This window comes from Siniperca chuatsi, linkage group LG16 (genome assembly GCF_020085105.1).
Source record: "Siniperca chuatsi isolate FFG_IHB_CAS linkage group LG16, ASM2008510v1, whole genome shotgun sequence".
Lineage (NCBI taxonomy): Eukaryota > Metazoa > Chordata > Actinopteri > Centrarchiformes > Sinipercidae > Siniperca > Siniperca chuatsi.
This window is the reverse complement of record NC_058057.1, coordinates 11,111,905-11,135,604: the sequence shown is the minus strand read 5'-3', so window position 1 is coordinate 11,135,604 and position 23,700 is coordinate 11,111,905. Positions and strand designations below refer to the sequence as shown.

General features: G+C 38.9%; 2 protein-coding genes across 4 annotated transcripts in view; one reads left to right on the top strand and one right to left on the bottom strand.

Annotated features, from left to right (window-relative positions):
- LOC122863639 (MAM domain-containing glycosylphosphatidylinositol anchor protein 2-like) overlaps positions 1–23,700 on the top strand; it is a 178,410-nt gene that overhangs the window by 35,878 nt on the left and 118,832 nt on the right. For all 3 annotated transcript variants that reach the window (XM_044170307.1, XM_044170309.1, XM_044170308.1), the window contains exon 2: positions 20,403–20,542. In XM_044170307.1, coding sequence (XP_044026242.1) covers positions 20,403–20,542 — 140 coding nt within the window. The remainder of the gene's footprint in view (positions 1–20,402; positions 20,543–23,700) is intronic.
- Positions 138–3,331, bottom strand: LOC122863640 (low choriolytic enzyme-like). The gene is made up of 8 exons (XM_044170310.1): positions 3,193–3,331; positions 3,013–3,031; positions 2,824–2,886; positions 2,486–2,632; positions 2,250–2,367; positions 647–825; positions 471–552; positions 138–357 (listed from the first exon to the last, which is right to left on the bottom strand). The coding sequence occupies exons 1-8, from the start codon at positions 3,262–3,264 to the stop codon at positions 219–221; spliced, it is 819 nt and encodes a 272-aa protein (XP_044026245.1). The 5' UTR covers positions 3,265–3,331; the 3' UTR covers positions 138–218.

Below are 23,700 nucleotides of genomic sequence, written 5' to 3'. Positions count from 1 at the left end.
ATAACTATAATTTTGTAAATTTTCTTTGACACTTAAAATTTGTGGACTTCCCCTTTAAACTTAGATCTGGCAATTTTCATAAAACACAAAATTGATATATAGTGTATTGTACTGTCAAGTAAATGACAAAAGATTAATGAAATCTAACCATTTTATTATCATACTGTCACATGAATGTCAAGTATCATGTCTTTATCAAAATAAACTGCAGTAATCCACTACCCCATGTTCCCGCACTTGTAGAGCCTGTTGATCCTGAGAATGTCGATGTCGGACATGCCCTCTCTCTGCCCAATGGGAACAGAGGGGTCAGGGATGGGAATGATGGTTTCCAAGCCATTATTTCCAAAGGCAGTTCTACAGATTTGGACAATGGTAATGAGACAAAGAGTGATTCAGAAATCATTAGAATAGAATTAGATTCAGCATGGACTTATTTGATTTGGTGTAACGTTGTTGTTCTACCTTACCTTCCATACTGCATTACAGAGGAGTAGTCATACGTAGTGTTGAGATTATTCGTGTCATACTTTTCAAAGTTGTTGACAAAATCTGGTGACAAAAAAAAAATCAATAAATAGCTAACAGACTAAGAAATACATCACTCTGAATCAATCAATCATAAATGATGCTGTGAGATTCTTACATTCATTGATGTTTTCCCACTTGATTTTGACATACTGGTCACGGTCGCTCCGATTGTGTTCGTGGTAGAAACCCAGCACATGCAGCAGTTCGTGCTGGATGATGCCGTGCTGTATGCAGCCATACTTCTGCAGTGACAGCAGCTGCTTGCCTCCAGTACGACCCAGTAAAGAGACACAGCTAATAGTGGAGAGAGTGAAAGAGATAATTAATATGCAACATGCAACTTGACATTTGAGTAATAAATTCATGTAATTTATCAAAAAAATGTGTGTACATGCTTAAATAATTAGCTTTCTGATGATGTTTGGGGAGTTTTTTTTTAGGCTGTCAACTACATACATACATCAATGATACATCATTCGAACAACAGGCAAAGACAGCTGTTGTGAAGCTAAACTTGCAGTTCACTGTTCTTTTGTTTCGTTCTTGCTTCTAAAGCTCTTGTTGTGAGCTGATGGTCGAGTCTGACTTGTTGCTGTTTCAAGGTAGAGAGGTCACAGAGAGGACTGACAAATGTTTGGGTAGCATTTTGACCAACTAAAGGAAGGAGGGCTGGATTTAAAAAGCAAGAATGATGCTGCAAGATGCATGTTGCAGCTTTAACCTGTGTGCATGGACAGATTATGAGATAATGGGCCCCTGGGCACAGACATGTAAAAGGCCCCCCACCCCTCCTTCATAGGAGCATGACCCCCAGACTGAAAGAGATGCAAAATTATTACAGTCAGTCATTTGCTTCTTTGTAGTCGTTTTACATCTCTTTGTAGTCATTTTGCATCTCTTTGTAGTCATTTTGAGTCCCTTTATTGTTGTTTTGCGTCTCTTTGTAGTCATTTTGCTTCTCCTTGTAGTCGTTTTGAGTCTCTTTGTGATTGTTTTGCATCTCTTTGTAGTCGTTTTGTGTGTCTTTGTACTGACACTCCTCTGCACAGATATATACTAAAAACTAGAGTACACAAAATATTATAGGAAACCACCAAAGAAGAATAGCCTGAGATGCAGAACTGTTCTGCTGTCAGACTGATTTAAAAAAGCTTCACTAATGTTGTAGCCTTAGTATGCTGTGCAGCTGTGATATGAAGGAAACAAATCAACAAAAACAAATATCGGATTGAATTTGGCTTGCAGATACTAAATATTAAAAGACTGAGCAGGAGCAAACTACTTATAACTGAGCTCTGTGACTTTTTATCAAGAAATGTTCAACAGTCACTTCAAACAGTAGGCCAGTTCAGTAATCCATTCATGCCAGTGTGTCTGCATCAAGGCAGTTGATGCAGACACACTGAAACTTTGTGCTGAGTTGAATGAAGTTGTGATTCACAGGAGGGCATCCTAACTTTTAAGTACATTCAGTTGCCTAAACTGGAACTGATTGTGTTGCCAAGAGTGCAAAACCTGATCCACCTGGCACATAGATGGATAGGTTAAAGTGAAATAAAGTAATAATAGATATATGTTATGATATATGTTTTGAATACATTTTAAAACTATTCCAAATGAACCAATGCATTACATAAGTGTAGATAAGTATTTTATATATATTTATGTTTCTGTACTTTTTCCCTTTACATGCAGCAGTGCTTTACTTATTGACTTACCCATATCTTGGTTCAATGCTTAAGTACACCTTCTGAGTTTCAAGTGGAATGAAGCGAATGCAGGTTTTTAATTTAAAGTCCTTCATGGCATTTAAAATCTCATTCCTCTCTGTGTCCTCTACAATTGTGGATAAAAGGACTTCATCAGTAACATCATCAATACAGTATGTGAAAGAGACATGTTAATATGCAAAATCCAGTTATATTAATGTAGTACCTTCAAAAGTAAAACCTACCATAGGTTTGGCTTATAATGAAAGGGATTTCCACTTTCCCATTAGCAGACTTTGGCCACAGACAGCTGTATGCGTCATTTAAGCACTTCATAGCATTCCTTGTTTTTGGAATCAACACATCTCCTTCTAGCAAAAAATCTCTAGATCCTATTAGAAGGAAAAAAGCATTTTAATTTAACTGTCAGAGCATCAGTAAAATCAAAGCAAAAAATTGCTGTTTGTCAAAAATGCGTTCCACTACATATTGTTTCTGTTATTGAATATTGAAAATCTACACTAATATTGTAAGAAACTAATGTTCCCTCACTTTCCTTGTAATATCATGATTGAATACTCACCATTGTTGATTCTCAGAATAGTCGTGGTAAAATCCTCCATGCCAGACTTAACCACTAATGTCTCTAATCAATGGAAGCAAAGGAGAAGTCATACAACTCTGTTTTCAGAATGACACATAGTGTTATATCTGATAGATTTGGTTTGTTAGACAGGGCTGCAAATAGATGCACTTAGGTTTGGTCACTTACCATTATCAGCACCATGATACTGTGAAAAAAAACAATTTTACTTTATTTTACAGTATTTAAACTTAGTCTAATGCAAGGATCTGGACAAAGATAGACACAGATGTTATGGTTAAATGTTTCATTCATTACATACAGTGCATACTAGCTGTTCTACACTGTATTTAGTGAGTTATTTCTTACATCGCCATAGTGAGCGCTACAAAGGCCCAGAAGCAGCAGCAGAAGAAGAGAAACTGTTGTTCTGAGGTCCATTTTTGTCTGACAGTGCTGATGCTTAAGATGTTGCTTCTGAGACTTCACTGACCAGTAGGGGCTGAGTTTTTATGCAGACTATCAGGGTGTGTCTATGTCCAGAGATTAGTGGTAGGTGTTCAATGGGCTTTGTCTTAGACACACAGCTGATGGGAGTGCCCTGCCCACTCTGGCCCACTGTTTCCACACAGGATAATCTTATTCTGAGGAGATTACAATGACCACAGGCTGCTGTCAGCTTGTTTAGCATCAGATTTCAGATGGCCTTTTTAACCAGCAGGGCGTCCGCACATGAGAGCTGGGCCTGTCCAAAAGTGTTATTCCAAAAATAACATACAGTATAAACCATTTGAAACAAATAATGCCATGTTCCTATTAAATATTTGCAGGCACTGAGGGGCAGTGGTAATGTGGCTTTTAAACATTTTCCAAAAAAAAAAAGGTGAAATAAAAGACTATTTCAGTACTAAAGAACAAATCTGCAGTGTTGTTTCGTTGTACGTATGTGGTGTTTTAAATTGGAGCTGAAATAATTAATCAATTAGTAGATCAGCAATTGATCTTCAACTGTTGATAATTGATTAATTGTTTCAGTAATTTTTCAAGAAAAAAAGCCAAATATTTGCTGGTTCCAACTTCTCAAATTTGAGTATTTGCTCCTTTTCTTTGTCATATATACTAGTACATTGAATGTTTTTTGATTTTGAACTGATGGTCCAACAAAACAAAGAATTTGAAGACATCACCTTAGGCTCTAGGAAAAGGTTATGGCCATTTTTCACTATTTTCAGACATTTTATTCGATTGATCGAGAAAATAATCGGTAGATTAATTGATAATGAAAATAACCGATGCTATTTAAAATAAACCTACAGAGGTTTTCAGAAGAAGAATTAGAACAATTACATAAACACGTGCTTAAGTTGACCAAAATATGCACTGAAAATTGTGTGACAATCCTTCATAAAATTTAAAAAGTAATAATTATTTTAATAATGATAATGAAGGGTTGTAGAAAATGGCATTGTTTGGGCAGAGAAAAATAAAGAGAAAAAAGTAAACCCCATACTGATAAACGTCCTCTGCAGTCATTTTAATACTGTGAACATATAATTATTTGTTGGCTCTATAGTTTCTTGTATATCTTGTTCATACCATATTTTTCCACATTTCCTGGAATAATTGCATGCATTTTGAAAAAAAAACAACTTTATTTTGAAGTAAAATTCAAGATTATTATTTGATTTCTCTTTGCTGAGGGAGCTGCTCCACCACTCTGAAAATCTCTTTGGTTTGGAGCTGCCGTGCTGTGATTCTCCCACACTGCTGTGTTTTTTTTCTAGAAAATATAATTTTATTATGTCATAGAGCAACTTATTTCACTATTGGTATCAGAGCAAACTTGCTTTTTGATCCAAGTATGAGCACTTAATAGCTTCATCACTAACAACTGCAGTGCTACAGATACTATCAGTGCATCTCTTAACGGAAACTTAATTTCCTATTAAACTAAACAGCCACTGTGGCCTTTACAACCCTTTAGATTCCACAAAGAGCTTTGTAGTTTACGCTGGATGTGACCAATTGTTGTGCGGCTCCATTTAAAATGTGTTGCTTCAAATAATAATAATGGCTCAATTAGTGACTGGCTGTAAAGTCCTGGATTCATTATTGAAGCGCTGCTGCTGCATCAGTGATGATCTCAGCTGGAAAGACCGGGCCTTGGCCTCCAGACAGTGATGAACAAAAAACAGCCTTCTAAAAACTCTAAATCCAGAAATGGGTTGTTTAGAGAGATGAGTATTCAGATTTATTGGATGCCTCGCTAATAAATCATCAGCTTCCAGTGGATTGTTTACAAGAGAAGAGGGATGCTGTCTGGCTTCATAGCGCCATAAACAGTTTTAGGATCTGATTTCGCATGTCAAGGCCGGCAGCTTCAAACAGAGATTCCATCACGGCAACCTTTATATGATGTGGTCCTCCGCTGTACATCACAATAATGTGGCATTTATTATCCGGGAACAGAGATCGCACTGTGTGTGTGTGTGTGTGTCTTAAAGAGAGATAGACTGCAGGTGCTGTGTGTACTGTATGAACTCCCTTTAGTGCAACCACAATAAAACCCTATGGATTTGTAAATTTTACAATGTTTGCATCATGCATTTTGCACATGCATGGGTATATGTGCCCCTGTGTGTGTGTGTGTGTGTGTATATATATGTGTGTTGCCTGTATGTCTGTGCTTGTCCAATTCGGGTGATCCGCGTGGGTGCACAGGTAATCCAATTTGTGTTTTAGAGACACAGCACAGCACGAGTAATGCTCAATGATGTATGACCCATCCATTCGGTTGAGCTTTATTCCTAATGCCTCTCCAACTTCAGGGGAAAGTAGATCTTATTCAATTGGATGTCAGTCTGTGGCTACCCACAAAAAAAAGATTTTTTTATTTCTCTCCAAACATCTGCACTTTGTTAAGCAGAGGAGAGGCTTTAGAAAATCATCAGTTGTCAGAGTAAAAGTATAGTGGAAGACTTTCCCAATACCGTATTTAGCTTTATTTTTCATTCTTTTCCCTTTCTCCTTCTACACTTCTCTTTTTGATGGGTTCAATGGACTTAAACCTCAACTCTGATCTTGCTCCTTTCAACCACATTTCAAAATCAGCAGGTAACAGCATTTAGATTGTGCTTTATGACTGTAATTCAACCCATTTCTGAATGTAGGGGTAGCACTGTTCACGTGAATTTAAACCACATAGTAAAAAATAGGCGCAAATTATGATATATAGTAGGGGTGTAATGGTGCACAAAAGGGAAACAAAACAAAAATTGAAAATAGTATTTTTGTCATTTATTTTGAAAAATGTAAACATTCAGCAGTGGCTCATTGGCCGTTATACTTACTGTAACAGTTAAGGCACTCAAATACTGGCATATTGTCAATAACAAATAAATAACAAATGTCAGTAATGCTTCATCGTAAGACTCTGACCTGCTGATAATTCCTGAACAGCTGCAGCTTGCGTTGTTTTATACAGGGCAGGCACAACAGACTGACTAAAAAGCACACATGAAGGCACATTGTAGCAGGGCTCAAGCACTTTGACCATATGCTTACATAGCCCTACACAAGATTTTGAATATGATTCTCATTTCTTTATACTATACTAATACTTTAACAGTATTAGGAGGTGGATTTGTGTGGTGGGAGGAAGCGGAGCAGATGGGAAGTTTTGGCACATTGTTTCTGAACACCAAACAACAGTGATGGCATACCCTCTTAGCCCTCCACTGCGCTAGAGCACATCTCTGTCTTTTTCTCTGACACTACGTGGGCAGCCAAGGACAACAGTCAATGAGCAATATCAATTTACGTAATGGACTATTAAACAATGTGCTTAACATTTAGGATCGCTGCACTGGTGTTCAGTGGGAGTGTGTGCCAGGAAGTCCGCTGCCATGATAACCACCCTGTGAAATGAAACACATTAGCCTGCTCTGCTGCCTCTTACTCACTCTAGCTCCTTCTCCTCCTACAGTCGGTTGTCCTACCAGACACAGATGCCCTACTTAACTCTCCCGTCACTCGCCTTTTGCCCTGCATATGACTGAATGTCAAAATAGCAATTAACTGTTTTGTACACTACATTCATGTCGAGCATCCCCTGTGATCCAACTCATTATGCATAGTCTTTAAATAAGTCACATGTTTCTTCTGATATTTCCTCACTAGCTAACTAATTTCTCATCTACTTGAATGTCTACGGGTAACAAGTTGTTTTTTATAGAGTTAGTAATTCACAGTAATGGATTTATTTGTTTTTTCTCAGACAATACCTTTGAAGACTTTCTAAAAGTAGCTCTCTGCCTGTCTCCCTTTGTCTCTTTTTTCTCTGTATTTGTTCTTTATACTGGAGTCAATCTGAGAAGGTATCTTGTTTATACTAATTGACATTCAGACAAACAGGAACAAATATATTGAATATGAAAATTGTCTTAATTGGTGTGAATTACCAGACTTGTAAAAGTCATGCTAATAGTAAATTAAATCAGGTGTGTTATTATAGTAAAGCAATTGATTAAGCCACAATCTAGTTGCACAGTCCATTCAAGGAATAATTGTGTTTGATAGATGAGGTGTCAAGTGCTTTATGAGGCGGATTTGAAAATGATACTATAAAAGATCTTTGTGCTGAGAGGAATAGCAGTGAGGGTAAAAAGAAGATGTCGTAAACAAGACAACTTTAAAACTTTTTTTTTTTCTGTCAGGGTTTGTTGCTTGTCTGGTCAAAAGGGTCCACTTGAAGAGATAGTATATTATTCCAACTTGTGTTTTTTGTTTTTGGTTTTTTTTTACCATCAACTTATTTAGATATTGGGATATTTAGGGATATTATTGGGATATACAGAGAAAAAAAACTCACTTTAAATTCACAAAACTCCACGTCAACATACTTAAGCATCCCACCCAGTCCAGTCATTTAATTGGTTGCCACTAACCCAATATATGCCTTGCTCAACGGCACCTCAAAAATGGTGTTAAAGGAGGGAAGAGTGCGACTCATCCACTTTACCCGTTTCCCCTAGAACTAATGTTAGAGAAGTGGTTGCAAGCCCATTTCTCTTCCTCCAGGCTACAGCCACTGATATAAACCCTTTCTGTTAGCATTTCATTGTAGATTATATTATTATTTGAACTTGTAGAAGACTTATAAAATAATCTAAAATTAAAAAAAACTTGTTCCTCGCAACCTTAGTTTGAAGAAGCACATCTTCCATCGACAGAAAAGCTTGATTTTTGGTCATTATTCCTGTATGTCCTGTAGACATCAGCATTGAAACTTTAATGTTATAAGATATTAGTACATTGTGCTCAATATATAATATACTAAATAAAGGTATGCTTTTTGTGTAAATATCCTAAAGCTGATGAATATAAGTGGGGAAAATACATGAGATTTAGAAATGATTTGAGTGATCCTCATCATTCTGTCTTTTCATATTCCCATTGTCTCTTATTTGCTTTGAGATCACTTTGGTGATCTCTTAATGTTTCATCTAGTGTCAAAATCACATCATAATGTAATTGGTCCATCATACTTTGTTTTATGATCAAATACCAGCTAAGCTAATGACATGCCCATCAGCCTCAGCTGTACTTTGTGGTGCTAATTAGCAGATGTTAGCATGCTAACACACTAAACTAAGATGATAAGCATGGTAAACATTATACCTACTAAACATCAGCATTGTCCTTGAGAGCATGTTAGCATGCTAATGTTAGAATGTATCTCAAGGCACCACCGTGCCTGAATACAGCCTCACAGAGCCGCTAGCATGGCTATAGAAATTTACTCTTGTTAATAAGGCAAATACTGCTGCACATCAGCAATCAGATGATTTTTGAGTAAACTGCCTTGTGTGCTGTGAAGAATTTGGAATTGTAAATACCATGACAATACCATATGTAAGTCCTGTCTCTAGGTGCAAAACTGTAGGGTTGTACTGGCTTAACTGTGATTATATGTAGTGTTTTGCTGTTTAGTCACACCCAGGCTAATGGGTGGTGCAAATGTAGTTTAAGGTGGACACTGTTCGTGTACAGCTTATTGTATCAAATTACACAGTGCAGGGGTCCTATCTGTCTGGCCAGTTTCATGAGGATGTTTTTAACCACCTTCTGGTTTACTTTTTGACATTTTTGGCACGTTATGTGGTGAGCAAAGTACTGGAGGTCATGGGGAAACATGAGCACAGTATGATAGGCATTCTTTGAATATGAGATCAGGAGATCTGTAATATCTTATACCATGATACACTTGTGTGCTTTAATGGGGTGGCTCCTCCAGTCATGAGTTATTATTGCCACCCGCATTTAGTCATGTGAAATCAGCTTGCTTATGCTCTTGTCTAACTGATCTTTCAAGAATGACTTTAGTAATTTTGATCTACCATGTTTTTTGAACATTTTGTTACATTTTTATTTTGATGTGAATGTCTAGAATACTGTATGTGACAAAATATGCGAGGACAAAACAACATGTAAACAGTTTTCAGTTCAAGAAGAAAAATCTCACACTGTAGACAGTGTTTTTTTTTTCATTTTGGTTAATATATAGTTTTTCTTTTTCTTCTGTCTCTTAATCTTCTTCTCCTCTGCCGCCTCTTTTATCTCCTTCTTTAAATGTCCCAGTCAGTGCATATGAGCTAACTTACTTAAGTTTTTTCTCCCAAATGTAGAAAATCCCCTAATGAGGCTTTAGGCGCTGCTATTTTTCATCTTCATCATTTCGCTGAGCTGTATTTAACATCACATGGAATAAGCACCCTTCAGTTAACAAGACTCAGTGGAAAAATTCAAATTCATTAAATCTCAAAAACCCTCAGACCCAAATTAATTTGCACAAGACTGTAACAGTTTGTGTTTGGTGATATTACAGTACGTGCCTAGTCAATTGGTTTTGATTTTTGGTGAAGTGCCGCAGTGTGGCTAACTTGTGCTGCTGATATTGGGAGACCGGTAGCCCCTGCTTCCAAGAGCATAGCTCAGTGAGAGATCTCTAAAACCCATTTCCTGCCTGGCTTAGAATAATGAGGTGTTAGAGCCTGCTGGCAGGGCTTAGACGCACACCTCCCCAATGGAAAAGTTATGGATGGTAAACAGTCACACACACTCATACACACTCAAAGACATGGACATATGCCCCCTGGAGGTGTTATGGATAGCTCTATATTGCAAAGCCAGCCAGCAAGCAGCACTGTCAGCCTGCACTGTGGGCATTGATAGGACAATCAGTTCACGCTGGAGTTGCCGCAGCCAATCATCAGACAGTTTCTTGGCGGGCAGCACCCAATCTTCAGAGGGTTGCCAGATACTCTATACTCAGTGAGCTGTTGCTGGCTCGCTACTAGCCAACCATAAAGAAAGCTGCTGCCTTGCGTCAGCCAATCGTGTGAGTGTTGGCCAGAGTTAGACCTATCGACAGAGAACTGCTGCATGGTTACAGCCAATCTGGGCTTTATCCTTCCCTACAGATGTCCGATTAGTGTTGTTTAGGGAAATCAAACTGCCACAACAGGCCCACTATGCCAATGTGGCACTGTGAATAGAGAGACTGGTAGAATGGGATAGGAAAAACCCACAAAGGCTTACTTAACTGTAACACTGTGATACACTGGCTGTCATGCTGTGATACTAAGTGTTTGACTGTGTAGCATTGTTGGAAGGAAAAGTATAGTTTCGCACCTCAGCTTGATGACCTTTCTTATTAATACCATGAGCTAGCAGGTGCTGCGTAACTGTTGAGGTCTTTCTTTAATGAGATTCTAAATTTACCAGCATGTATTCGTAAATGCCTAGAAGTTTATTCCTCATAAACCTGTACTGGCTTACACGGACCAAGGACGTGTTCAATGATCTCTGGTCATGTTCAGTTTAATGGGCCTATAACACATGCCTGCGCCTTAAGTTGACATAGGCATTAGATCAGAAGATAGTACAGAGGTTTTAGTACTGCTCAAGCTTTCTATTTCCACTGCAAAATGTAGTAGGTAATGTGTGTGTGAGCATTTTTATTTTTGCATGATTTTACATGTTTTATGTTATTCTAACAATTCATTAAACCCCTATTCAACATTGCAGTGCTCATCACTTGCAGTAGCAAAAAGAGCTAACAGCACCTGAAATCTCTGCCCATTCCAGAAGAAAACAAGCAATTTTCAATTAAACAGACTTTACATTCCCTCCTCTTCCCTGTTTTTACAACACATTTTAAGGCAAACTTCGCAGATACACAGAAGTCTTTGTAGTTGTATACTTTTTTTTCTTGCACAATATTTGATTATATTATATTTAATCTAATTAAACACAGCTCTTAAAATAAGATGCTATTTCATTTTGCAGAGAAGCCTGTGAATGTTTTAAATATATAATATATTATACTTAAAGATGTTGAAATTTTCTAAATATCACTACATCATATTATGGAAGAAAAGCTTAAAGCTACTATAGATCTTTTTCACACAAGACAATTTGACATGTCATAGCAGCAAAAGCACAGGTGTAATTAATAAAAATAAGGTGAGGTGCTTTTAAGATAAGTCAAAATGTCAGCTGTGAAAAAGGTCTATTTCTCTATCTAAATGTAAAAAAGTGGAACATTTTCTCTCGCTTCTTTTGCAATGCTGGTGGTTGAACTGAATAATATTCTATACAAGTATGATTATTCCTTTTTAGTCGTAGAGAAAATGTCTTTCAAACACTTTTGTGTGTCCTTGCAGTGCTGAAAAGTCATATGCATGCCAGCAAACTCTCAAGCATCTTACGATATCTGATGAAGCGTGTACATGAATATAGGGAGGTTAAAATCAGGTGGCTTCAGGTTTACCATCAAGATGCTCAAATGGGCTATGCAACTAACAATTATTTTCTTTATCCATTAATCTGCGAAAAAAAATTATATTAATAAATTAATTATTTAGTCCTTAAAATGTTAGAAAAAAGTGAAAAATCCCCTTGGTACTTTAACAGATTCCATGTTGATGTCTTCAAATTGCCCGTTTTGTCTGACCAACAGTTCAAACAATTTACTACCATAGAAGACCAAGAAAATCACCAAATATTCACATTTGAGAAGATGGAAACGGCAAATGTTTAATTGATTCAGCACTACTTGGAATCTTGTATTGCAGTACAACTACTTATAGCAGATCTCATATCAAAAATGTTGGGAATTCAATTTTGTAAGGTTAAATGCCCAAAGTGCTGGTGTTACATTTGAAGGAACACAGGGACAGTAAATCCAAGATGGTGGATTTAATGCATTGAGTTAAATGAATGCATGTGTTGAGATAGAATAAACCTTCAGTGTTACATTAGTAACGTCCGTGTGTTTGGTTTGGTTAGATGCTTACATTGCGTGTAGGCAGCAGGCATAGCTGTGTTTTTGCAGTGGGATCTCCCTGCATGGCTAAAATAACACCGGCTGTATGCTTCAGCACCATGGACAGAGACAGTACCATCACAGCACTGCTTCAAGCCAAACACAAAAGTGCATCTCACAGCGTTTTCCCTGATATTCTGTACTGTTAACTTCACACGTTTGATTTGGAGTAAAAACTAATTATCTACTAATCGGCTTTAAGTAATTCATCAGATGAAACCAGGCTAGTTTGTGTCATTTCCTCAAGATGGTTTTCATGACATAAAGCTTGCATGAACATAATGGATGCAGCTGTATGCAGTCAAGCTCCATAACCCCTGCTGTGGAGTGCTGAAATGTGAGAGCAAAGATGAATCTGTCTTCTAAATCTCCCCACCTTCACCCTCCACAGTCATCTCTCTTTTCTCTCTTTCCATCTCAGCAGGGCTTTGGCAGGTTCACACTGGCCTAATTTTAGAGTAACAAGGTGTGTGTCAACGTGTGTGTTCATGGGTATGTCTTTAGTATGATTGTGTCTGTTTTCTATAAATAGCACGTCTGAGAGCCACAGCTGTGCACGGCTTGTTTTGTGCTCTTATGGTGTTCCATGTGTTCCATAATGAGCTATCTCAACTCAAGCACCCGATGTATGACAGTAAGCCTCAGTCTGTCCCCTTGTGCCACATAAAGACCACATAACATGTCTCTCTTGATTTTAATAATGACTGAATGTCTTTTTTTTCTGCTGAGCTGGACAGACTTGTCGTGTTTTCTGTGATGCTGTAGTCTCTGCACCGTATGAATGTCTGTGTTTTTCAGTCCTCAGTACACACTGTGTGATAGATGATCTGTGCTGATAGTGCGAAGCCGGATCTATACAGAGTCTCATTTACAATAACCACGTAGGAGCCGAGGAGTGCATGCGAGTGCATTACAGTGTGTCATCAATACACTCTGACAACCCCTGATGTAATAATATGCATGTGCTGCCGGCAAACCATTTCAAGGCCTCACACACATGGATCACCCCATAGATGAGTTTCTTCTCAATTATACAGCAGGAATTGTCGGGTGGAGTGTAAGCTTACACTTTCTAAAGTGTAAGGCATGGGGGAAGGCTTAGAAAATAGCAGAATTCATTGTGTGAGGCCTTTGGGTAAATATGGTCCACTACTATTCTCAAAGTTAAAATCCATTGAATTCACACTGATAGAACTGATGCCAGTGTTCTGCATCACCCGAGAGGCCACGGCCACTACTGCGTTTAACCATAACATGAGTCAAGTTCAAATTTATTATAGGTGGGTCTGCTCGGCTGTGGCATCAAAGGGGGCAGATGATATCAATCTAGTTCTATAATATCTACTATATGGTCACTATAGATTTACTATAGCATTACCATCATTATTATAGTAGATTTTGGTTGGGTCATACATTATGCTACTTGGAAAGCTGCACTCGTCAATATTTTTATATTAACAATGGATCAAATTACTACGTGTAATGTGAAAGGAGTCACTCATAGTGACAGACTCTACGGAGCATTTTAGTCTTACAGCACATTATTTTGGTTTTATGACCCGCAACTTTACTGATTTGGTTGAGTCCCTCCGCTCTCATCAACCTTGTTTCCAGCACCAGCTGGCAGCTAATTTCATCGAAAAAGTTCTGATAAACCCACTGTACACTTCTTCCAAGCACCAAACAACAAACAGACAAAGTTAGCTACGAGCTGGTGAACATAGTGGAGCATTTAGCAGCTAAAAATTGATATATCCCTCAGTAGTTGGTGGAGACCAAAACAGAGCTTAAAGGACAGTTGCTATCACGTTTGCCATAACAACTTTTTAAGATGATAATGTCATTGTTGTGTTTAAAGCTTGTTCCACTGCCCCCAAGTAGCCAAAAAATCTATTATTGCTGATAATTGAACATAATAGAACAGTGTATGTTGTTGCATCAAAACAATAACTTTGAATAAAGAAATATAATGATATTCTTCTTACAAATATAAAGTTAAATTCATAAGCAATACAACATGTCTTAGCGTATTTTAACTCAACGGCTGTGGCTCTACAGCCTTACTTGGTCTGTTATGACCAGTAGCTTATGGTCATGGTAGGCTTATGTTAGCTAATGTTAGCTAACTTTAGATAAATATTGCTGTGTAAGTGACATTACTGAGCCAATTTGCTTTTTGTTACATGATTCCTCTGTACTTGGGCTACTGTTATGTTGCACTATGTTTTAGCATGTTACAAATAAATATTTCCGTGTTTGGTGAAGTGTGCGTGTGTGTGCTGCAGTGACTCTCATGCAGTAACCATTTTGACGTTCGACAGCTTTTATCTCTACTAGATCAGTTATAATTCTTTAATCAAGCAGTAATGTGTATGAAATTTTTGTGCCTTATGTTAACAGTGCTGACCTGGGACAAGTCTGTTTGAATTGATCAAACACGGGTTAAATGTGTGTTCATTATCACTCATCAAAAGCAGAAATCGTATGTGAAGGTGGTATTAATTAACAATAGGCGGTGGGTGACCAGTTTTTGAATATTTTTTCAAAACTCATAATTTTGGGGGATATTGGCAACATCTAATATGACTGTGTTTCGTTGGCATTGTGCAGTTTTATGAATTGACTTTTTCCCCCCACAGTCCCTTTATAACCAACTAGAAGTTTATTTCCAGTGGTCCTGGCACATAATTCATATTCGAGTTTGGTGTGATAACAAAACAATTTTTTTGTAAACTGTTATTGTATGCATATTGCAGATGTTTTTCTCCTTCTGTTTCTCACTCTGTCCTGTTTCTCACTATCTGGCTCTCACATTCTGAGAAGGTGATCACAGAGCCAGAAAACTAGCAGGATATGGTTAGTGGTCCTGAGGGGTTGGTCTGAGGACATTAAGCCCACAGCGACAACGAGCCCCAGCTGTTGGAGTTTTTTTCACATTCATTTGTTTGTCAAATTTAGAGTCTCTACCATTGCCAAGAACCCCCTCTGCCACTCAGGCACTCCAGAACCGTGGTGACAAGGCTGCTTTTAGCCAAATCCAATTTAATCTCCATCGGCGGTAGTGGATAAAGCTGTCTCCATCTCCCAAAACTGAGGCCAAGGAAGGCTAGACACTCCATTGGGAGCTGCTCATTCAACACACAAGGACATAATGCACACTCAAACACAACTTAACATACACACACATGCATGTACAGACTAAAGATGAAGAGAGAGCACTAAACTAACAGTCTAACAAGGACAATTGTATGTGCAGAGGCAGTCTCTTATTCTCCTCCCCTCACCTACCTTTTCTCTCCCTGTTGTGTTTCTGCAGAGGGGGAAATGATGTCACTATTATGGAAATGAGATAATGAATGAAAAAAGAGAAGCACATCTGAGACTCCTGCTCCTAGCCTGCAGCTCCTCCGCTTCCTTTTTAAAAAAAAAAGCTTAGGTATCAGGAAGCTACATGTGTGTTAATTGGAGTGTGTGTGTGCCTGCAGATGGTTGGGTGGGTGGGGAAGTGCGGGGGAGTGACACTACAGCCTGAGATGCACATTTATGCAAATTTCAAAAATCTTAACCCACAGGTTCAAAACAACATTTGCTCAACATTTGCAACAACGCCATTTAATCACAAGTGCTTGTAGAGCAAAAAACAAGTGATTTCAGAATTACTCTACATTAGTTTGACTGTAAAAATTCACTCAGTATTTTAAGTAGCATTGATTTTCCCTGCACTGTTTTGCACTCACATCAGTGTGAGTGGCAGATGTGCTTCTTATGCCAATGCCAATTCCTCAACCAGCAGGGAAAAAAAAGATCAGAAAAAGTAGCTAATTAACATCCAAGTGTGCAACTAGCAGTATTGTATTTTTCAGCTCATTGCTCTCAAACGACCTCTGCTCTGCTACTCAATGTATATGACCACTCACTCATGTAACATCTTGTACTTTTGCTCTGGAGAGATACAGGGAATAGAAGAAGGTGCTTTAAAAAATTCAATTATTGATTAATTGGCCATAAACATGTATATGTAACTTTTTAATAGAATTTTGAAGAATGTTGAAGGATACCTCTGATGACACAGGCAGACGTTTTAGGGAACTGCTGGAGGTTAATTTACTGTGCAGCCCCCCACATTTTAGTAAAGGACTATCACTGGTGGGAAGTAACTAAACTGCATTTACTTAAGTACTGTACGTCAGAACAATTTTTTGTACTTGAGGCACTGTTATCAATCAAACTACCCAACAATATATAAAATAAATTCAATTATCTTGGTTTGAACCAATTAAAACATTGAAATGCTGCTCACACATTAAGGCATTAGTAATAATAATTCAGTAATATAATATACTGTTTGTGTTAACACTCTGAATGGGGCCATTCTACATAATTAGTACTCCTACTCTGGATATTTGAAGTACAGTTTAGCTGATAATACTTGTGCTTTTGCTTAAAGGCACCCTGTTTTGACCACTAATGGGGCTATGGAGCAATGTTTTGATGAGTGACCTTTAAGTATGATTACAACAACGACTTTTACTTGTAGCAAAGCATTTTGTGTTGTGCTTTGTGCATTGTGCGTTTATTTTTGTAAAGGATCGGAATACTTCTTCTACCATTGAGGATTGGTTTGAAACCAGTATAGAGCATTATACAATACTGTGTGTGAAGTAAAACTTTTGTTGATTTAGTAAATTCACAAGGCGCAAATGTTGCAAATCCATAAATGTCAGGGTTAAGCCTCAGCAAAATAGTAGCAATTATGTGCATCCTTGCTTTCTCCACTACTGGAGAATATATGAAATTAAAGCAAAACAAGAAAACGTTATTAACCTACTGTACATTCTTATTGACCCAGTAACAGGTATATGTTTGGTGCACTTACTGGAAAATTAAAAGACATTTTCATTACACCATAACATTTCCAGACAGATTCTTAGTCCACATAATTAACTTTTTTGGAATGTAGTTGAGCTGTTAAGGGATATAACCAGCTGTGTCTGGCCTGCTATGATGTATTCAAAGCTTTGTTTGCCACCCATATCCCCTCTACCAGGACATCTTTTATCGCAAACCTGTCAGCGCGTTGACATCTCACTTTATGCAACCCCAAATCCCAGTGCATTAATGTCTCATTATCCATTCTTAGATATCTTTTCTGAATGTACTATGAGTAGTTACTGTCAGTGGAGTATCAAGCAGCTTTCATGAAAACTAAACAAACAGGAAATTATGTAGTAATGACCGATTTTAGTTCATGCTTTGGGCCAAGTGATCTGAGAGAGCAGGTCTTAGCTACAAGGATATGTGCAACTGTGAGAACACTATGGTGCTCATTATGCACGGTTAATAGAGGGTTATTTGCTTTTCTCGCTGTAAGCTTAGTGTTGTCTGCAAGAACAAGTGTGTGTTTATGTGTGTGTGTGTGTGTGTGTGTGTGTAGCTGTTGCAGTAGCGGCTATAGCAGTTGAAGATCATTAATTACGGGTGTTTTCCTACTTTCCTTCAGGACTGATAGTATGCTGCAGAGATACTGGCTCATTGGAGTAAATGGCATTAGTACTTTGTTCGGCTAGTGCCCTGGGGTCTTTTTTCTAAGCCTTTTTTGTTTCAAGTGGCAGCCTTGAGTGAAGCTCCCTTATCCCCCCCTATGGAATTCACCACCAGTGTATTCATCTCCAAATGGAGAGAGGAAGACAACGAAGGGTTAGAGCAAGAACAGTCCAACAAGGCTTTATAAGTAGCCATTTTCATCTGTATCGGTGTTCATCAATCTGCGTAGCATTTCGGCAGGCAGGACAAGCCCGACAGGGCATTAAGCTAACAAGCTGAATGGGACAAACAGCATGGTTGGTAACAGGGAGGGACAAGTGGTTAGCGCGTGGCTAAGGGTACACTCTGGCTGAGACTCCCAATGCAGCGTTAGGGAGGAGTGTCGCCACGCTCATTAGCATCGCAGCCTGGATAGAGGTAGAACTGAGTCTGCTGCCGGGGCTGAGTCTGCAGAGAGAGGCCCACACAGGAAGCTGCTCCTCCAACATGAAAGGCACACTACAGTCTGTAACTCGTCGTGATTTCTGCTTGATTTATTTATATTTTTTCACCAATTTGTACTCCTCCTCCTAATCATATCCCGTATCCGCTCTCTAAATCATCTCATCCCAAACCTCTTCACTAATCATGTAAGTTGGAGAGGAATAAATGCTTAACAGATGCTAGTATTGTCAGGGGTCGGTTACATGCAACTGCGCTTTCACAGCCCAGTGAAACTGAGCGTTTTGGGCGGTTTACCTAAGATGACACATTCTTCCCTTCAGTTTAACCCCCACCACCCCATGTGCCCCACCGTATGTTGGGTTGTGGACAGATTGAAATGTCCTTACTGTCTCACAATGGTCAACTATGGTGGAGAGAAACCCCAGTGCAGTAATTACAGCTGTGGACAAACAGGTGTGGCGAGAGAATTTTTCTGCCCTGAACATGCCTGTGCTGCTGAATAGGAAGCTTAATTTGCCCATATCACAGTGTCTGGCATTTTTCTATCCCCAACTGCATTACATTGTGCACAATTGTGCGCTAAAATGAATGTGATAAATGATGAGTTCTGTCCCAAAATGAGATTTAAGCATGGACGCCATTCTCCATATGGTCTTATGACAGTTGAGAATATTTAGGTTACTAGTGAAATTTTATGACAGAGACAGAGTCAGTGTTTTTCAACATATTGCTGATTCATTTTAGAGAATCTTCATTTTCAACGTGTACATACATATATAAGATTTTGTAATGAAACCCTTCTGGAGTTGTAAATTCATTCTGATATTTTCCCATAGCAAGGAAGTGAGGAGGATAAGGAGAGAGAATGAGAGAAATGACTTGTTTTGCGGCCCACCATCAATTGTTTACAATTGGTCATCTACTTGACACTCCATTTGAATTATTGCTGCTAACACTGGCTAATTTGGTTAAGATGCAAATTGAGTGTCACTCTGAATCAAAGTGGAGTGATACTGATTGGTTACCGCTTTTGCCATAATCTATTTCCTCCATTTTTCCTGTGAAAATGTAGCCAAGATAGTGTGACCAGTGGGCCAAGGTACATCAGAAAAGGTCTGCAAGTACTGTAGTGGGTCACAAGGTCAAATAAAATGACAAAAATAATTTAAAAAAAAGACAACAATGTGTGGGCTTTTGACACCTCTCGTGATAAGAATATTCCTGAAGTAGCATCAAGCAACTTAAGTCTATATCAGTTTGGGTGAATTTAAGGCCCAATCTGTAGTTTATGATCACATAAATCACACAAATTTGATGTATATTCACATACATGAATGAAAAGTAAATAGGGCAACTCAACACTTGTGATTATAATTGAAAATATAGGCTCATTTTACTCGTGTTTAGAAATGTTACAGCTTAATGGCATCGTGAAACATTAACTTAGACGTGTTGTCACTGTATTAAAAGACCTGTCAGTTAATCTGAGTGTGAGAGTGAGGTTTACTTTGTGTTACTTGTGACTTTTGGTGGTGGGAAAACCTCTTTGTTTAAATTATGCATTGTGCCTTTAAGAGCCGATCAAAATGCTAGGTCATGCATCTTTTTGTGCTACCAACATGCATGCATGCATGCATAGATAAATACAGTAAGAAAAAATGTTGCTTGCAGTTTTTCATCTTAGTTAGTGCAAATTAAAAACAGAAACGTAAAACACTGAAAAACTTTGATCTTGTGCACTAACCAATGCTGCTTACAGAAAAAAACATAAGTAAGGTTTGCTCAAGATTAGAAAAGAGAAATAAAACTTCCGCCATTTTTCAAACAGTGCTTGACAAAACACTTGGCAGCACAAGCCCTATCAGTACCGCATGTTTTTGTCTGAGAAAGCGCTACTCTCACAAGTCACTTCTAATAAAAACGACGTCGTTAGCACCTTTTCTCGGCTTTGTATTTGATATACCAGCAATGTTTGAAAAGCTAAACCAAAGTGAATGCTATAAAAGTAAAATGTGTGTCAATTTTTTTTTCTTTTGTCTTGTACAAATACCTCTGGTTTGTTGTGTGCAGTACAAACGTGGCCGCAAACGCTTGATTTCAGTAAGACCAGCCTCTTAATCAATACACCATCTGTTGTGCTAAACTGCTCATTCCTTCAGAAATGACCAGAATGCTAACACGCTTTGTGCTTTTTCCTCCGCAGCACCTCCGACTGTCCGCATTATACACTCAGGGCATGCCTGTAATGTTGAGGAGGAGAGGCACACGGAGAGAGTGTACACCATCAGAGAGGGAGAGACCCTGGAGCTCACCTGTCTGGTGACGGGGCATCCTCGACCACAGGTAAGGAACTCTGTACCTTTTCGTCCGCCCTTAACTGACAGCGTGAACAAAAATAGCTGCACGAGGGAATCATGGGACGGGATGCTAATTTCATAGTCTGTCTCTCCTTCCTGTCTGTTTCTCCTTTCCTCACTCTCCTTCAGCAGCTTTCTTTTAATTCCATATTAGCGTCACTGAGTGGCACACCACGTACCTCTGCACTAAACCAGCTTAAAAGTTTAATCCTTTAATTATTGATGGTTTAGGTTGCATTGTGCACCTGCATGTTGATAATGAAAGCTTCCAAGTCTAATGAGAATGCAGAAACAAAACAGCTGAAACATCTGCCAAAACAAAACCGTAACGAGTGAGAAACAGGCCACAGTAAAAAGACTCTGGGTCATGTGAATGCACATGGGTCCTCAGCATCTGAAAAGGAGTTTTTTCTCAAACTCTTTTATTTACTGTTGTGATCTGAACTAATTAAAAAACTTCCACCTTTTTCTGAAGAAAATAGCCTTTTAATTAGTTCTTGTGCCTCTTATTGCTTTTCTCATCCAAATACAGTATAAGAAGTACGTATATAAAGAAATATGATGATAAAAGTAAAAAACAAGCAGAAACCAGATCCCATCTACTCGCTTAGACAAAATAACTAACTAACTTGATCCACGCAGGTATAAATGTCAGCTCTGCCACAATATTACCTGACCATCACATTTGGGCAGGATTTGCACACACTAACCTTTCGAACATTTATTGAATGTTGTTTCCAATTTGCTTGATAACACAAATAACACGGAATTCATGTGGAAGTTTTTATTGGAATTTATTATTTGTAACCCACAGAAGACAATCCACTAATGTGTACCCTAATACACACATAGTCCACTATCCACAAACATGTATTTTTTAATTTGTGTTGTGTAAAGTCAAATCCACAAAAATACGGAGTGATTTGCAAATACGCATAACTTACTCTGTAAAAACGTATTTTAATTTCACATAAAAATGTAAATAGTTTAATGTCAAGGGATATTTACGCATTTGTGGACCATTTTTATGCATGAAACGGGGTTTGCACATTTGTGGATTGCTTCCTGTCAGCTTGCGGGCCACGTGACATTTGTGACTTCTCAGCTCGTACTGCCGCAGATCTGTAAAAAAAAAAAAAAAAAAAAGAATCAATGTGATGCAGTTACTACTAGTCCCTCACTTGAGCTGACGGAACTACAATCTGTAAGCTGCTGGAAGAAGGCTGAACAAGAGTCATCGTACGACAGGAGCAACCCAGCTAGCTTCTACCAGGAGGTGAAAGACAAGGTGGAGCATTTTTATTTAACCTAAAGGCCGTGATTCAGCATCGGTTTCATCATTGACATCTCCAGGTGAGTGTGCTGTGCTTGCTTACTTACTGGCGTTACCTACAGTTAGCTAACGTTAGTGTTAGCTAGCTGTGGCAGTGGTGTACAAGCTAGCTCATGTTAGATTATTTAAATTCGGGGCCCTGATTCAGAAAGCGGGTTTAGTGAAAACTCTGAGGGAAACTCTGGGTTTTCAGTTCCAGAAAGAGAAGTAACTTTGGATCAGTTACTATGGTAACTGACTCTGTGAACCTAGCCTGCCCGCTGGCAGGTCTACTTCAACAAACCCTGAGTTTCTCTGTGTCTCCTCCAGGAGAGTCCGATTCAGACACAGCCATTGATTCAGTCCGTATCGAAGCGCATTAATTAGCGGAGGTTTACTGTCAGAATCTAAATCCTGGTTGGTTATTAATTTGTTATAGACAAAACAGTCAGGACTGTCTGAAGTTACCACTTTTATGCGCTGTCAGTCTTTTCTTTGAATAGCGGATTTTGCCCTCACATTCAAATATTACACAGCATCAAGTCGCCCTCAGCTCAGAATAAAACCTCTGCATGTCCTGTTTTTATAACACTGTGGCTCTGTTTGTTAGTCAATTTGTTAGAGCAGTTCCACTAAAATGGTTATTGCACATAACAGTAATTTAAAAAAAGTGAAATGCCTTGTGTTTCTGCTACATCCATCCATCCATCCATGATGGTCCCGTTAGAAGTCGCGGGTGACTCCTGACTTTGGGCCTTAGGCAGGGTGTTTCAGCATTACTCTCACATGATTATGGGAATGATGTGACTTATTTTCTCAGAGATATCGCTGACCCTTTCATCCCTTTCTTTCTCTCCGTCTTCTCAGCAGCACCTTGGCCTTATCTCTCCTGTCCCAGCTGTTACCATCACCGGACTCCAAGCCACCATCAACACTGCATCTGCCACATCCTGCTATCTCCGGACAGGACTGAGCTAATTTACATTAATTCATATAAAAATTCCCCTTTTGATCAATAGACAGGGCCACTAGTTTGTACACTTCCCCTCAGGGTGCCAAAGCAAAAGAGCATATTGATTTTTTTTATATTTCAATTGAAAAGGTGAGGCCTCTTCAATTAGCAAGAGGTTCAGACACACTGTTCACCAGCTTCCGTCGTCAGGGGGGGCAACTTCACATGCATCCTCTCTATCTTTCCTCTCAATTAGAATTTCTGAAAAACAGAGCAGAGCGAGGGGAGGGGAGGGGGAAGAGGAGAGTGGGAGATCAAAAGCCCTGCATGGCTGTGGCAGAAGAGGCAGGATCTCCTTTGAAACAGAGTCATTATGAGACTCACACAGATCCCCTGGCACAGCGGGGCTCGGCTGTGTCTCTCCGGACTTTGGGACGTGTCAGCTTTGTCCCCCTCTGGTAGTGGCATGGGACCGGGAGCAGCGCACACTCATTCTGAGTGGTTTCGGAAGCCGAGGAGGTTATCTGGGGTGGCAGCAGACCTAAGGCTGGTTTTGTGATGTTGGTAGGGAAACACAAGGGTATGCGACCTCATTGGAAAACAGACTCTAACGGCTCATCTTTTCATTAGAATTAAATAGTAATACGCAGAACATGTTCTGAATCTTTCTTCGCCCCAAAGTTCCACATTTTAATTGAGTTGAGTTTCTTCATCTTTCAAGAGCATATGTGGAGAAAAATTAATTAGTACTTTTTGCAAAGGTTGTAGTGCACTTTCAATGTGTCCTATCTTGATTAATGGCATGGGCATAGGATTGGTAGGGAATTTTTTTGTCAAACAGTATGAAAGGTTGTGTGTGTGCGTGTCATATGCACGCATG